Here is a 14,278-nt window from a genome sequence, read left to right on the forward strand (position 1 = left end):
GCAGAGCGAGGGAGTTAAATTGGGGTCCACAGCTAGAGAAGTTAATCATAAAACATCCATTATCGGAGCCACTTTTATGTCCCTGAGCTGAGAGTCACGCTCACGCTGGTTTCGCCGTCTCGGTACCATTTCAGGCAGGCAGAAGCAAGATGAAAAGATACGCATCACACATGGCCCTATCACAAAAATCAAGAGAGAGAATGCTTGGTAGGTTTAAAACAAGCCATCTGATGGTTTCAAATAGCCCCCCACAACGTGAATGTGTGAGATTGTCATGAGTAGGGGATCTAAAGATTTTCTTTCCCATAGACTCCTGGGATCATAGCTAGAAGGGACCTTGAAGGTCATTTAGACCAATCCCTTCATTTTAGAGATGAGGAAACAGAGCCCTAGTGAGTTGAGTAACTTGACCTAGGTCACACAGGGAGTTAAGTGGAATTGAAGCCAAATTCTCTTCACTCTGAGTTGCGAGTTCTTTATTCTATACCATGGTGTTCTCCAAGGTGAAAGTGACCAAAGAGGCCATCTTATCCAATCCTCAGTATGCACCAATCTCTTCTATAATATATGTGTCAAAGGCTCACATAAGCATATACTTGACAATTGTCAAGTTTCTCCACAGTCATCTATAGAGACGGAATTCTTTGCTGGGTTTACTAATGGATACATGCCATGGCAGCCATGAGAATAAAATCTTGCATCATTGGCCTAAGGGAGAAAAGCAGAACAGACCCAAAGAGGAAGGGACAATAAAAGGTACCATTAGATTTTCTTGAGTCTATATGGAAACATGGCTTAATTCTGTGAATAAATTCCTGTTTTCTTATCCCAGGGACACAGAGAGTTGGAGCATCAGAATGTGTGGCTGGCTAAAGAAGACAACAATCCTCATTAATGTGACTAAATCTAATGAGAGTATAATATGGCAAGGAGTCACTGGAAGCAGAAGGCATTTTGAAGGCTAGTGACGTGGCAATGTGACTTGGTCATCAGAGAAAGAAACGGCCAGGTCTATGGAACATTTCTCAGCATCAGGCAGTGTGATAACTAATGACTGTGTTCCATGGTTCCATTTCCCCTTTGCACATTAACTGTTCCCAATGTCACCCACTAGATATTCCTTTCCCTTCTGGCGTACCCATCAGAGAGATGGAATCTTCACCTTGTACCTGTCTGGATTCTCAGACTTCAGGTTCCATTTGGCGTTTTAGTTGGTTATTTCCATCCTTCACCCATCATTTACTGTGCATGTACTATGTGCCAGGAACTTTGCTACACACGAGAATAATACAAACCCTGTTATAGAGAAACATGTCTTTCTAGTAAGAAAATTGGCATCTGTAGACACATATACATATATATCTGTTTATAGATGCCAAGTTTCCTACTAGAAAATATGTTTATATATATATATATTTATGTGCATACACACACATATATACATGCATATCAGCACATATATATAAATTATATATGTGTGTATATATATATATATATATATATATATATGTACATATAAACACACACAAATATAAGAATACAGGATATGCACACAATAAAATTGACCAGGCACTAGAAACAAAGGCACTAAGGACATCAGGAAATTCCATTGTGTTTGATGAGGCCATTGAATTAAACTGAGAAGGATGCTGGGAATTCTAAGAGTCAAAGGTGAGTTTGAAAGTGAGCCCCTTGAGGGCAGGGACTATATTCCTTTCCTCTTTGTACCTCCAGCACCTGACACTATGCCTGGAACACAGTATTCATTGAATGAAAGAATGAATGAATGGATGAATGAATGAATGAGTGAATGAATGAAGGATATGGATATAATATAGTTTCCTTAAGGACAGGGAATTACAAGGTCTGTGTTAGCATTTGCATTGCTTGCACACAGTAAGTACTTAATACTTGATTAAACTCGGAGGGTAAGGCTGATGCATAAAGGTGGGGGGGGGCAGGAATAAGAAATAGCAAGTTTGTCTTTACAGACAAATACCTGGCTGCCTCTACAGACAATGGTAGCCATAGCCAGGCTTCCAGACTATCACCAGGGATTGCAGCTGTAAGGATATTCCTTTCCTGTTAGTTTGGCTGTCACTCATGGTAATCACATTCTACATTTGTAGAGTAATTTAAGATTTACAGAGCACGGGCCCAGAGCCTCAGAGGGGACGAGAGACTTACTCAGACCACACTGATGGTCACTGAGGTAGAACATGAGCGCAGGTTTTCCTAACTCCAACTTCAGCACTATCCATTGGACTACACTGTCTCTCCTTTGAGGTATGTAGTCAACGACTAGATGCTAGAAACTACGTCCTTGGGATGAAAACTACATCTCTGGGTAACTCCAACCTTATGGGGAGCAGAGGCTCCCTGGTGCCAGCACTGGCTTGGGAATGAAAGGACTTTCTTCAATTCACACCTGTGACACTACCTGTGCCACTTTAGGCATTGCCTGCTCTCTGGGCCTCAGTTTCCTCATCTGTAAAATGAGAGGATTAAACTAAATGACCTTGGAGGCTCCTTCAAAAATCTCCTTTATGATCTTGTGACTCATGAGAACGAAATCTGGAAGAGGGGCAGGGGTTTGCTGGAGTCAGCTCACACTGACTGTTACATTTTCTGGGTGAGCATTTACACCATTTGCGATGGTTGCTGTTCAGTTGTTTTCAGTCATATCTGACTCTTCATGATTCCATTTGGGGTTTTCTTGGCAAAGATACTGGAGTGGTTTCTCATTTCCTTCTCCAACTCATTTTACAGATGAGAAAACTGAGGCAAATGGAGTTAAGTGACCTGCCCAGGGTCACACAGCTAGTAAGTGTCTGATGACCAATTTGAACTCAGATCTTCCTGACTCTGGCAGGGCACTATGGTGCCACCCAGCTGCCCAGCTACACCATGGAAATTAGCAAATGCTACAGAAAAGGGCTTGATCGTTTCTTTGATTGCCAAGAAAGTGATGGAGAAAGTGCTAATGATGCGGATAAAACTTCAAAGTGTGTTCTGTGCACATTTTTTTCCTTCAGAGAGATAATTGTTAAACATTTATCAGCACACTCCTGGAGGGGTGATTGTTAAACATTTATTAGCACACTCTTGAAGGGGAGGGAGTAACTGGGAAAAAAAGGGGAGAGACAGAAGATAGGATGAAAGCTCATGTGGGTCCATTTGTAGTCACTGTTTAATCGTCACTAAATGAAAATCAGTGAAGCTGAACTGGATTTAGAGGGTCAACTAGCCCAGTCCTTCTATGGGTTCTGTATAAAATGATGGATAAAATAGTAGAATACAGTTCGGAGAAGGTTGGTGGTCCTGGGTTTAAATTTTGGCTTTGCCACTTACTACTTTCATGACTACGTAGTCTCTCTTTCACTTTTTTCTGTCTGAATTCTGGTGGTTGAACTGGATGACGTCTAAGGTACCTTCCAACTCTAGACCTATCTCCTATAATTCTATGTACGAAGCCTTCCTGAATGCTTACGTTATATCTAAAAGTGTCCAAGTAACTGCATCCCTAGGGTAATAATGAGAGTAACACCATGTGACAAGGTAAAGAACACTGGGTTTTGAACCAGAGGACCTTATTTCACACCTTCTGCTACTCATCAGATGTATGACTTGGATAATCCACTTTACTTCTCTGTGCCTCACTTTACCCATCTGTAAAATGAGGGAGTTGAAGCAGATAGGTTCATGAGCAGCTTTCAATCCTTTGATCTCACAGGAGGGGGATGGACAAACAAAGCACATTGGCTAAGGTCACAGAGCTAGCCAGTGGTGCAGGTGGAACTGGGATCGATCCACATCTCTTGAGTCTAAGATTTTGCTCTGTCTGTTACGTACCATGTTGCCTCCTCAACTGAACCAGATGGTCAGTAAATTAAGGAATTTACAAGTTGATCTTGCCCCCCCCATCCATCAAAATGTTTACAGTAGCCCTTCGTGCAGTAGGAAAGAATTGGAAATGATGAGAATGCCCATCAATTCAGGAATGGCAAAACAGGTTATGGTACAGGAATACAATGGAACAATACTGTTCTCTAAGAGATGATAAATCAGGGCAGCTAGGTGGCATGGAGGATAGAGCACCAGGCCTGGAGGCAGGAAGACTCATCTTTATGAATTCAAATCTAACGTCAGATACTTACTAGCTATGTGACCTGGTCAAGTCACTTCACTCTGTTTGCCTCAGTTTCCTCATCTGTAAAATGAGCTGGAGAAGGAACTGGCAAACTGCTCTAGTATCTCTGCTAAGAAAACCCCAAATGGGGTTGTGAAGAGTCTGACATGACAGAAACAACTGAACAACAATAGATAAATGAATACAACAAATGTAGAAAATCATGGGAAGACATGTGAACTAATGCAAAGTGATATATGCACAACCAGGAAAATGACATGTACAATGACTGCAAATGGCTACATTCCGTGCTTGGAATGGTCTTCCTCCTCACCTCTCCCTCAGGGCTTCCTTGAAGACTCAGCTAAAATCTGAACTTCTACAAGAAGTCTTTCCTGATCTCCCTTAATGACAGTGCTTTCTCTCAGAGACAACCCCCAATTTACATAGTATATACCTTGTATGTAAAGAATTGTTTACATGTTGTCTCCTCCATTTAATACAAGATCCTTAATGACAGAGATGATTTTTGCCTTTCTTTATATCGCTAGCATTTAGCACAGTGCCTGGCACACAGAAAACACTAAATGTTCACTATCTGACTGATAATGTACAGAAACTGAATGCTGTGGAGTATTAACACCAAAGTTGAGACACAGGAGGAGGCACTTTCCTCCTTCCTCCTGGTAGCCTCTGGTGAGTAATACAACATATGTTAGACCATTTTGATATATTAGTTACTTTTGGTGAATTCTCCATCCCCCATTCTTTATTCAATCAATCAATCAATCAATCAATCAATCAATCAACATTTATTAAGCATGTGCCAGGCATTGTGTCAATCTCTGGTAATGAATGGCTCTTGAGGAGGGATTGGGGTGGGATATATTAGAAAATGTAGGTGATATAAAAAAGACAGCAATAATATGTATGTGTATATATTTTACACACATATAATATGTACATACATGTATATACATGTTTTATATTCTCTATATATCATACGTGTGTACAAATACACATATCTACCTTTCTCCCTCCCTCCCCTCTCACATTCTTTCTTTCTTCCCCCTCCCTCCTTCTTTCTCCTCCTCTCTTCTCCCCTCCCCTCCTCCCTCTCTGTCTCTGCATACACACACACACACACACACACACACACACACACACACCCCACAAACTGTGTATTTTGCAGTTCTGGAGCGGATGTAAAGATGGAAGTAAGCAGAGCAATTAGCAAGAAGGTACAGGGATTCTCCTCTGCCAGATGTTGTCCTCCCTTCTTACACTCCTTCCTATGTGGTGTTGGTTTGAGATACTGGGAGGTAAGAAGCATGCCTTGCTTTTACCTTAATTAGCTCAGCAATTTGTGAAATTTTGTTTTTTCCCTTTTTAAGAGCGTTAATCAATTTTTGCTCAGAATAGATTGGCTTGGCACTCCAAATACGATAACAACCCCCCACTGCTACGTCCCGAGCTTCTCTATCAAGCTCTGCGCCTGAGATATGGGGAAACCAAAAGCTCGGGTTTGCATCTCCAGATCTAGTTAAAACTTTATGACCATGCAATGAAAAGATAATGACTTGATTATGTTTTCACCAAGCAGTTCTGACTGGTGTAGATTTCTGAGCATGGCTGTTAGTCTTTCCCAAGGAGTCCACAGACAAAACTAAGCATTTATGTAAACTTACATAGCTGTCTGTGGAACAGGCAGCAGAAACAGAGTCCTAGGCATCTGATCACCCGATTATTGAACGAGAGGCATGTCAGTGGTGTGCCCTCATTCTACCAAGGAAAGGAATGAAGGACAGAAAAACAAAAGGATATACTCAAGGTCATATGGGTAGTAATGAGAACTAAATTGATGCCCTCTGACCCTGACTGCACTGGGATTTCCACTCCATAAAACTATGAATAACAAAGTGGATTATTTCCATGATTTGAAAAAACATAACCTAGTGATGGATTCAGCCCAAAATCAAATGGTTAGCGTAATGCCTCAGGAAGCAAAGGGAGGGTGACTCTGGTGGCAGAGCACATTTGGATTACCGAGTTGAGTTTTCCCTCTAGAATCCTAGGTAGGAAAATGAAAAGCTGAAATGTATCCAGCAGAGAACCGCCGGGGGATAGAAAGCCATGCTAATTAATCAAGAAGCAGTTACTGAATGCTTACTAGCACTGCCAAAAGCATTGGGAATTAAAAAAAAAAGGGTCAAAGCCATTCTTGCCCTCAATGGGCTTATAATCTAATATTATTTGAAAATCTACTGAAGGGACTAGTTGGAAAAGAGAAAACTTGCAGGGAAAGGAATGAGGTCATTATCACTGTCTTCAAATATATGTAAGGTTGCAGAAAATGGGAATATACTTACTAGACCATTAGATTCCTCCTTCGCCTCACCTCCAAACTGCTAGGACCAACTATCCCTCCCCCTGCCCCCAAAAAGTCCCTTATATTTATTGCATCTATACTATACATAGGCAGTGGGGTACAATGAACAGAGAGCTTGCTTTCAAGTCAGGAAGATGTGGACCTGGATTCAAATCCCACCTCAGAAACATACAGCTGTATGACCCTGGACCAGTCATGCATATCCCCAGATAACTCTCGAAAGCTTTGAATTGCAGATTTAGTGCCAATTCATACTAGTACAGGAAATTCCTAGGAGTTCCCTACATTGATTAAATCAAAGGGTTTTTTTTAAAGACATAAAGAAATATATTAAGCATGTTGTACATAAACTTATCGTCTATAATTTTAAGAATGTATATTTCTCCCCTTAAGCTCTTTGAGACCTGAGACCATTTAATTATCTGTCTTTCTAACCCTAGCACCTGACACAATGCCTGGCACACAGTAGGTGTCTAATAAAGATTTGTTTATAGAGTGGCTAGGTGGTGCAGTAGGTAGAGTCCCAGCCCTGTGTTCAAATTCAATCCCGGACACTGACTAGCTGAGTGACCCTAAGCAAGTCACGTAACCTCTATTTACCTCAGTTTCTTCATCTGTAAAAAGAAGAGAGGAATAGCACTTACCTCCTAGGGCTGTTGTGAGGATCAAATGTGGTAATGTTTGTAGCGTGCTTAGACCAGTGCCTGGTACAGAGTAGGTACCATCTAAATGTTAGTTGTTATTATTTCAGCTGAAGAGAACAGGGAAGAGGGAAAACCCTCAACAGTCAGGACTGCCCAGGAGTGAAATGTGTGGTTCCAAGAGGTAGTCAGCTGCTTGTTACAGAGGCTTACAAACAGGAATGACATGAGCAGTTGTCAAGGATGTTATCAAGGAAATTCAAATGTTGGAGAAAAAGCATTTTAAAATCTGGCCTCAGATACTCCCTAGGCAAGCCATGTAATTTCTAAGCCTCAGCTTCATGTTTTATAAGATGGGAATAATAAGAGCGCTTCCTTCACCTGTTACTTCAAGTATCAAACAAATCAATGTATATAAATGCTTTGTAAGCCTTATAACACTATATAAATATGAGCTAGAAAAATCAGACTACCCGATTTCTGAGGTCTCCTCCAATACAGCTTAGGACATTGGGAAAAGCATTAGTTCTGGAGTCAGTGGGCCTGAATTTAGATCCTACCTCTGACACTGATGAGCTGTATGATATGGGCCTCAGTTTCCTTATGTGGAGACGTGGGGACTTGGACTATGTGGTCTCTGTGGTTCCTTACAGCTCTGCATCTAGAAACTCATGAATTCTTACCTCCAGCAGCCGTGATTTCACTGGTGTAGATATGATTTTCACTACTGCAGACTGCATCATCAGTTACTGTGGCTTAAAAATAATTCATCACTTTCTCACTAACCTACTTATACTAGTCCTTGTAAAAGAGAAGAATCTAGACCAGTCTTCAGGTCCCAACTTCAGGCTTTATAAGCTTAGAAGAACCTACCAGAGTTCATATTCCATAGATGTAGATTTCAAGAATGTAGGAACAAGAGGGCACAGACAAGATGGTGGATTAGAGGCAGCCTATATGAAAAGATGATATGTGCAACTCCTAAGAACTTTATCATTGGAAGGCAATTAGGAGTTTACATGGAGAGAGGGCATGGGTGGGAGTTGATAATATTGGGATAATCTCTAAGAAAAAATAAAAGAATGAGAAAGGGGGGATACACTGGGAGAAGAGGGAAGGGAGAGCTAGAATTGGGGAAATTTTCTCACATAAAAGAGGTGCACAAAGAACTTTTATAATGAAGGATAAATGGGGGGCTCAATGCTTGAACCTCACTCTCTCTGAAATTGGTTCAAAGAAAGAAGAATACACACACACACACAGATTTATATATAAAAGGGAGGCTGGATTAAGTGAGGGAATGGTCAGAAGCAAAACAGACTTTTGAGGTAGAAAAGGAAAGGGGGGGAGAGAGAGACAGACAGACAGAGAGAGAGAGGAGAGAGAGAGAGAGAGAGAGAGAGAGAGAGAGAGAGAGAGAGAGAGAGAGAGAGAGAGAGAGAAGGATAATCAGAACAAAATGGGATAAAGAGAAATAGTTATCAATCATAATTGAATGTGAATGGGATGAGCTTACCCATAAAACAGAAGCAGATAGCAGAACAGATGAGAAATGAAAATCCAACAATATGTTTTTTATAAGAGACATTTGAAACAGAAAGACACAGTTAAAATAAAGGACTGAAGCAGAATCTATTATACTTCAAATGAAGTAAAAAAGGGAGAGGTAGCAATCATGACCTCAGATAAAGCAGAAGCAAAAATAGACCTAATTAAAAGAGATAAGCAGAGAAATTACATTTTGCTAAAAAAGGTATCACAGACAATGAAAAAACATCAAAAAAAATTTAAGGGCAAATTTCTCTGATAAAGGCCTCATTTCTCAATATACAGCAAACTGAGTCAAATTTGTAAAATTAAGAACCATTTCCCAGTTGATAAATGGTGAAAAGATTTGAACAGGTAGTTTTTAGGAGAAGAAATCAAAGCTATCTCTAGTTATATGAAAAAATGCTCTAAATCAGTATTGATTAGAGAAAGGTAAATTAAAACCCCCTCATACCCACCAGAAATGACAAGTTAGAGAGAATGAAGAAAAATTGGTACAATAATAAACTACTGATCGAGTTGTGAACTGGTCCAATCATCCTGCAGCACAATTTGGAACTCTGCCCAAAGGGTTATAAAACCATGCACACCCTTTGACCCAGCAATTCCACTACTAGGTCTGTACTCCAAAGAGATCAAAGGAAAGGAAAACAATCTATCAGTACAAAAATATGTAGCAGCTCTTTTTGCAGTGGTAAAGAATTGGAAATTGAAGGGATGCTCATCAGTTGAAGAATGGCCAGTCAAGTTGTGGCACATTATTGTGATGAAATACGATTGTGCTATATGAAACAGCAAGGAGGGTGGTTTCAGGGGAAAAAAAGCAAAACAACATGGCAATACCTACAGGAACCGATTCAAAGCGAAGTGAGAAGAAATGGGAGATCACTGTGCACAGTAACAGAAAGATGTAATGATGATCAACTGTGAAAGGCTTGGTTATTCTGATCAATACAATCATCCGAGACTATTCCAAAGGACTCATGATGGAAAGAATGTTATCTTCCTCCGGACAGAGGACTGGTGAGCTCTGAGTGCAAATTGAGGCAGCATTTTCTTACTTTGGTTATTTTTCTTGCTTTTCTGTGATATGGCTAATCTGGAAATGCACTTTGCATGATTTCACCTGTATAACTGATGTTTTGCTTGCCTTCTAAGTGAGCAAGGGAGGGCTGGGAAGGGGAGAGAGAGAGAGAATATGGAACCCAAAATTTAGAAAGAAAATAACATTAAAAGTAAATAATGTCTTTAAAAACAAACAAACAAACAAGAATGCAGGAATACTTCTATACCCCTAGATCATCAGAGTAGGAGTATGGCAAAGGCATTTCTAACTAAGTCATGACAAAATCTCGATTGGACGGCTAGGCATTCTCAATGATCAGTTGAGCTTACCTTGTTGGCCCTGCAAAATTAAGGAGCAAACTAGGTTCATGGAATATATTACCAAGGCCCATCATGCTCCTCTCCCACTCCTCCCTTTTACCTTTAGTTCATCAGCATCATAGAAGTCAACTCGTACAGCAGGCACCATCCATGTCTGGAAGAGGGTGGCCAGGATCTGCTTGGCAATGGCATCAGCGATGAGATGGAAGTGTAGAGGGTTCCGTCTGTCAGAGGTGGGGAGGAAATAGCAGAAGAGCTTAGGATCTTTGCTCTATTATTGTCAAATGAGACAATATTTGTAAAAGCACATAGCACAGTGCCTGGCGCACAGCAGGCTCCATAGAAATGCTCAGTCCCTTCTTTCCTTTCCTCTTTTGCATACATTTTGAATTTGGGTGTGTACATATCGCCTGCTCACATCAAGAGAATACCATCTCCTGGAGAAAGGGGATTTTTTTGTTTGTTTGTTTGTTTCTAAGATACCGGGCACAGGGTTGTGCACTGAGTAGTCACTTAATAAATATACCCTGATTGATTTTCTGAAGCTAACAACTTCTACAGGAAAAACCAAACCAAACCAAACCAAAACCATCAACTGTGGTCCAGGCAAGCCATAGCAGTGTTTGTATATCACTCTGAGATGGTTTATTCTTTCCAAATGTCTACACTGATAGTAAGTAAAAGTAAGCCTCAATAAGGGAAGAAACATGGGTTGAACTATGACGGCACAGAGGATAAAGTGTTGTACTTGGAGTCAGACATTCCTGAGTTTGAATCCTATCTCTGACACTAGCTATATGACCCTGGGCAAGTCATTTAATCTCTGTTTGCCTCAGTTTCCTCATCTGTAAAGAGGGATAATAATAACACCTCCCTCACAGGGTCATTATGAAGATCAAATGAGATGACATGTTTACAATTCTTTGAAAATCTTAAGGTGCCACGCAAATACTATTTATTACTATTATTATGTTAGAATTGTGAATAGGTATTAAGGAGTTCTGACCCTTGGTCTGGACTCTACTGATAATCATTTGAATATATTGCCTCTCTGGAACTTAGTCTTCTGATAGATAAAATGGACAGATGAGAACTAAGGTCTGTTTCTGGCTCTGCACGATGGAGTGGAAAGAGCCCTGCACACAGTCAAAACATTTTAGAATCTCAGAATTTCAAGAAACCTCAGAGGCCATCTAGCCAAACCTACACTGGTGTCCATTGTGGTCATCTGCCACTGAAAGTCTTTAGTGAGGGGGAACTGATTACCTCCTGAGACAGCAGATTTCCCTTTTGGACAGCTCTGATTGTTAAGAAATATGTCCTTATATTAAGCCAAAACCATCTTTTGAGCAATGCTTATCCACTGCCATTAGTTCCAGAGGCAATCTGACCCCTCATTTACACATCAGCCCTTAAACACTTGAACACAGCTGCCGTGAGCCCCCCAAGTCTACTCTTCTCAGGGCCAAACATCCTTAGTTTCAATGTAACTCATTCTCATATGAAATGGTTTCTAGTCTTCACATTGTTTTGGTGGTTGTCTTTTGGACTCATTCCAATTTATCAACGTCCTTCTTAAAATGTGCCACCTAATATCAAAGAATGAGCACACCTGAGCTGTAGTTGTTGTTTACTAGCTGCATAGCCAGGGTAAGCCATTTTACTTTCCTGGGTCTTACTTCTGCTTCTGGAAAAAAAAAAAGTGTCCCTAATGATTGTGCTACCTGTGCTAGAGAGTTGTTGTATGGAATACTCTTTGTAAAGTCTTGGGATATTTGCAATGTATTATTTTCAAGATCCCATATCTAGCCTTTTGGTTCCATGTATTAGTGGATGCAGTCTGCGTGTTTTTTTTTTCTGATTGTACCTCTCTGAAAGGGAAATAAAAACTCTTAGTAAATCAGTTGAGCTTGTTCAAATGCTTTCCATAACTTTCACTTCCTGCCAAAGTTAATTGGTGAGCTCCATCAAGAAAGAACTAGTTTGCCCAAACTTGACATTTCTCTCAGGCTTCTAGTAGTATTCTACATTCAGCTAGTGCTTAATACATGCCTTATAAAGGAATGCAAACATTGCATGCTATAAGTATTCAGTAAATGTTTATTGATGAAATGAACAAATGTCTCATAAATACTAGGCATTCAATAAGTGTTTATTGGAAGACAAACTAGAAGAATGGGTCAATGTCTTGAATGTGGTAGATACTTAATAAGAACATGTTGACGAATGGCTAGCCAGCTGAGTGAATGTCTTATAGACAACAGTTATTCAATACATTTTAGTTGGGGAATAGATGGATGGATACATGGGTGAATGGATAGATGCTCTACAGGTGCCCTATAAACGCACTGTATGAATAGATCCTGGAGGGCTGAATCTATTACAAACAGTAAGTACTCAATAAGAGCTCATTTAAGGGATAAATGCATGGATGGGTAGATGGAGAAATGACTTACAAACAATAGATTCCAAAATGGGTGATTTTTTTAAAGAAACTGATGGATGGGTATATCATAAACAGTAGGTGCTCAATAAATGCTTGCTGAATGACAGGACAAATTCATGTCTTATAAATAGTAGGTTTTCAACAAGTGCTTCTTAAACAGTTGGATGTTTAGCAACTAATAGGTATTCATTAAATGTTTGTTGAAGGGATAGATGAATGGATCAATGAATGGAGGGAGGGAGGAAGGAATGGTCAACACTTTACAAACAGTAGGTGCTAAACAGGTGTTCGTTGAGGAGTTGAGTGGATGGTGGAAAGGATATTTTACAAATAATAGGAGGTGAATAACTGTTCATTCAAAGAACAAAGAACAGATGAACAGCAGACTTAAGTGAGATAAAGACATTAGGAATTCCCTCACTGGACTCCAAGTCTAAGTGTGCTGCCATCAAACAGACTGCAGCTTAATCAGCCCCACTTCGAGGAAGGGAGGAGAGCTAGTCTGATCTTTACTGAGCTTCCTTCCAAAGAATATGGAGGAATGCTGTCAGTGAAATTTAGCCATAATTTGTGGGGAGGGGGTGGTGAGTGCATATTTATCCATAGACCAGTGGCTTCCCCACCAGCAGGGAGGGATCCACATTTGTGAAAGCCAATGAGAAGACAGATGGGTCTATTTAGCCTTTAGCATCAGCTGTACCTCCCTTCAATCCTTTGGGAGGCATAATAGAGTCTCATTTATGTAGAATTTATAAAGGTAAATGGGTGTACTTGTCAACTAGCATTTTTCATCCACAACAGAGGGAAGGCTTAATTTCAAGCACCAGGTGAAACTAAAGGGAGAGAACACAGTGAGATGTTTATAGTGACTAAGAACTGGGACCTCCTAAGGAGATGGCTATTGCAAAACTTAGAAAAATGAGAGGTGGTGCAGTTTAGTGGAAGAAATAGGATATCTGAAAAATGAGAGTGTGAGTTCCAGATATTTACCAGTCTATATCAAGGAGCTGTGACTTCCATTCCCCTATCCCCAGCATCCTGGTCCCCAACGTTAGAATGTGCACTCTTTGAGAAAGGGGGATATTTCATTAAAAATACATATGTGTACACACACACATATGTATACACACACAAATATATCTTTATCTATGTATATATCCTCAGTTATTATGACAATGCTTGACACATAGTAAAAACTAATTCTTTCCTTCCTTCTTCCTGTTCTCCTTCCTTCCTTCCTTCCTTTCTTCCTCCTTTCTTCCTCCTGCCCTCCTTTCCTTTCCTTTCCTTCCTCTTTTTATTGATATAAGATCCTCTTCAACACATGCTAATTACAACTTTCCAAAATTTATAGCATTGGAGAGTAGCCTAAAGCTCAGAAAACTTAAGTGACTTGCCCATTGTCAGAACCCTAATAAATATAAAAACTGGGACTTCAACTCAGGTTTTCCTTAGGTCAATACTCCATCCAATGCATCATATCATTTCCACTACATAATCCTAGGCAGTACACTTAAACAATCTCAAACTTACTACTCTCAGCTCTGCTCCTGGCTCTCTGGACTGTTCCATCTCTGTCCCAGCAGCCTCCTCATCTTGGGAGATGTCTCCAGCCTTGTAGCTCCCTCCTTTGATTGGTATCCTGAACTCTCATTTAAGGAAGTTCCCAGACCTTTTATATTCACTTCTCTCCTGGCTCCAGATTTTCCCACCATGTCCCTCTGACCCATTTTCATCCT

At 40.3% G+C, this 14,278-nt stretch overlaps 1 protein-coding gene across 4 annotated transcripts in view; it reads right to left on the reverse strand.

Moving 5' to 3' along the window:
• Window positions 1-14,278, reverse strand: part of LARGE1 (LARGE xylosyl- and glucuronyltransferase 1) — a 602,000-nt gene that overhangs the window by 275,364 nt on the left and 312,358 nt on the right. For all 4 annotated transcript variants that reach the window (XM_078147082.1, XM_078147080.1, XM_020982455.2 and 1 more), the window contains one exon: window positions 10,194-10,317. In XM_078147082.1, the coding sequence (XP_078003208.1) occupies window positions 10,194-10,317 (124 nt within the window). The remainder of the gene's footprint in view (window positions 1-10,193; window positions 10,318-14,278) is intronic.

This window comes from Phascolarctos cinereus, unplaced genomic scaffold (genome assembly GCF_003287225.1).
Source record: "Phascolarctos cinereus isolate Bilbo 61053 unplaced genomic scaffold, phaCin_HiC Scaffold_1;HRSCAF=81, whole genome shotgun sequence".
NCBI lineage: Eukaryota > Metazoa > Chordata > Mammalia > Diprotodontia > Phascolarctidae > Phascolarctos > Phascolarctos cinereus.